Genomic DNA, 2,855 nt, shown 5'->3' with positions numbered 1-2,855 from the left:
TAATCAAACGCACATAAATCTAAAGGATTTATGGTCCATATGATTTGATAAAGTTACCCCATAGAATTGATGGTATTGACGATTAACTCACCTTAGAGGATTAAAGGTCTACTAGAGGTTGAAATCACCAGAAAAAGAGAATGTTTTAGAGGGTCAATTCTACATGTTTGTCATTTTTTTCATGGAGTATACCACGATGAATGGTGAAACAGAAAATATCAGAAAATATATTAGTAAGTATTCATCTCCAATTTAATTACAACTTTACTATCCTTTGTATCATCAAACTCCAACTCTTGTTGATCACCTTGAACATTGATGTTCTTATACCTGTTAGCACAAAACAAGTAAATCACAAAATCAAAAGCAACTATCCCTGCAAGAAGGAAGAAGAATCTATCCATGTGACCTTTATTCAGATTCTCTGGAATCCAACCTTTTTCTTGCCCTCTTGCAGTGATTTCCATGATCATGTTCACAAGCATACTACTCACATAGTTTCCAAGAGAAATCGAAGCCATACAAAGTGAACTCCCAAAACTCTTTATACCATCTGGAGCTTGGCCATTGAAGAACTCCAATTGACCAACATACATGAAAACTTCTGAAGCACCAATAAGAACATACTGCGGAATTTGACAGAATATACTAACCGAGCTTGTTTTTTCGCCCGGAATAATATTTCTGAGTCTTACAATCTCAGTTACACCTGATGCAACCATTGATAACATTCCAATGATTAAGCCGATTCCCATTCTTTGAAGTTCGGTAATCCCTTTCGGATTACCCATCATTCTTCCTGTTAACGGAACGAGGTATTGGCGATAAATTGCGGTGCAGATAAGAACACTGCAAATGTCAAACACAGACATGCTAGCTGCTGGCATTCGGAAATCGCCTATTTTGGAGTTCATCGCATCTCCTTGCTCAACAAAAAGTGAAGCCATTTGCGTAAACACAACAGAATAAGAAATAGTGCATAGCCAAATTGGTAGCATTCTTAACACACATTTTGTTTCTTCAACTTGAGTCACAGTACATAGCCTCCACGGATTGTTTCGAGTCTCCTCGTCCTCGTCATCGTTCTCCGTAATTGTTGCTGCTTTGTCCATCAATCTACACGTTAACATCAACAAAATTCACACACATATATATATAGTAAGTTTCAAATAAAGTAGTAATAATATGTCATTTTACAAAGACGGTTTTAATCTCAGAGCTAGCTTACTGTAAATCATCGCTATGAAGAATCTTTCTACAGCCTTTGATGGCGGATTTAGAACCATCAAGTTCAAAAAGTTTTTCTGCCTTAGCTGGAACAACATCCCATTTTCTCGCAACCGCTGTAAAAACCTGAGCAACCCTAACTATAGGGTTTCCAGATGGCTTAAAATATCTATATTGTGGAGAACCTGATAAGAAAGTCAAAAAGGCTATAATAGCAGAGATCAATGATACCAAGAAACCCATTGTCCATTTTCCTGAATCTTCATAATAGACTAACACAGTGTTGGAGAACAAAGATCCAACGTTGAGGGAAAAGTAGAAATAACAAAAGAAAGCTAGTTTTGAGCTTCTCTCTTTTGGATTTTTTTCATCATATTGATCAGCACCAAATGTTGCTAAAGTTGGTTGGTGTCCTCCATAGCCAAATGCAACAAGATATATTGAAAAGTAGAAAATATTAACTCCAAATGATGTAGGGTTACAAGAAATATGCCCATCACCACATCCACTAGGGTTTATCAAGAAACGCCACGACGAAAAACAAGACAGTGCCAAACCCTATTCAATGAAAAAAAGAAACACATATTAATTATAACGTAACTGCACCAATATCTTTGAACAAAAGTGTATCTGATGTCTATGTATGTTAATATTGTATCTTGCATCTGTGTCATAATGTAACTGCACCAATATCTTTGAACAAAAGTGTATCTGGTGTCTGTCTGATGTCTATGTATGTTAATATTGTATTTCACATGTGTCAGTACTTCATAGACGATGACGTACCAGAATAAAGAAAAGCTGAAAAATGGTGCAGGTTAAGTATCGACCCCAATAAGAGTCACTAAGAAATGCTCCAATCAATGAGAACATATAAACTGTTCCTGTCCATTTGCTCACATTATTAGCAGCTTGAGCATTGTCTTGACCAAGAACTCTAGTTAGGAACAAAACCAAGTTCACACCAACTCCAAAGAAAGCTAAAGTAGCTAGTGCTTGATTCACTGTATAAATTCAACTTTGTTCAAATATTCATGAAAAATAAACCAATAAAAAAACAATGAACTATTTGTTTAGTATATTACCTAGTAAAAGGGTTGCAACTTTGGTTCCTCCTGTTTTCATCTCATTCACACTTTCACTTTTTTCTTGGTAATTCTCATTTTCCTCCATAACCTATTTGTTTATAAAGCAAATACATGTTATTTACCATATGTACACAATAGTATAACAAATTTATTTCTAAACATTCTTGCTAGATATTTATAATAATTTGCCTTTTCACCATCTCTTACAACTTTTGAAGTAAAAAATAATGGGAAAATTGAGTTAGTGGTGGATCTATATGTAGATGTGTAACTTTTAGTTTTTGGAATGGTTGATCACAAATAAATTATTAATGCAAAAATGCTACTTGATGCGAAAGGTTTTCGGTAGAAATTTTTAAAATGATTTTGATTGATTAAGTGTAGGTTAGTTATTGGAGATATGTAATTATATTCAAAACATTTTTTATATGTTTATTTAATTTTATTTTTGTGTGTTTGGAGGCACAACAAATATATATTCTCTTTTGGTTCATTTTTAATCGTCCGTTTTTTCAAAAAATATGATTTATTTATTATATT

The 2,855-nt window shown here is 33.9% G+C and overlaps 1 protein-coding gene across 1 annotated transcript; it reads right to left on the bottom strand.

Annotated features, from left to right (window-relative positions):
• Positions 1-230: 230 nt before the first annotated feature.
• LOC127096533 (protein NRT1/ PTR FAMILY 7.1) lies at positions 231-2,400 on the bottom strand. Its single transcript, XM_051035092.1, has 4 exons — positions 2,313-2,400; positions 2,014-2,231; positions 1,229-1,785; positions 231-1,116 (listed from the first exon to the last, which is right to left on the bottom strand). Exons 1-4 carry the CDS (start codon positions 2,398-2,400, stop codon positions 231-233), a joined length of 1,749 nt encoding a protein of 582 aa, XP_050891049.1.
• Between the last annotated feature and the right edge of the window lie 455 nt (positions 2,401-2,855).

The sequence above is a fragment of the Lathyrus oleraceus genome, chromosome 6 (genome assembly GCF_024323335.1).
Source record: "Lathyrus oleraceus cultivar Zhongwan6 chromosome 6, CAAS_Psat_ZW6_1.0, whole genome shotgun sequence".
Classification (NCBI taxonomy): Eukaryota; Viridiplantae; Streptophyta; class Magnoliopsida; order Fabales; family Fabaceae; genus Lathyrus; species Lathyrus oleraceus.
The sequence above is the reverse complement of the archived record's forward strand: the minus strand, read 5'-3'. Positions and strand labels throughout refer to the sequence as shown.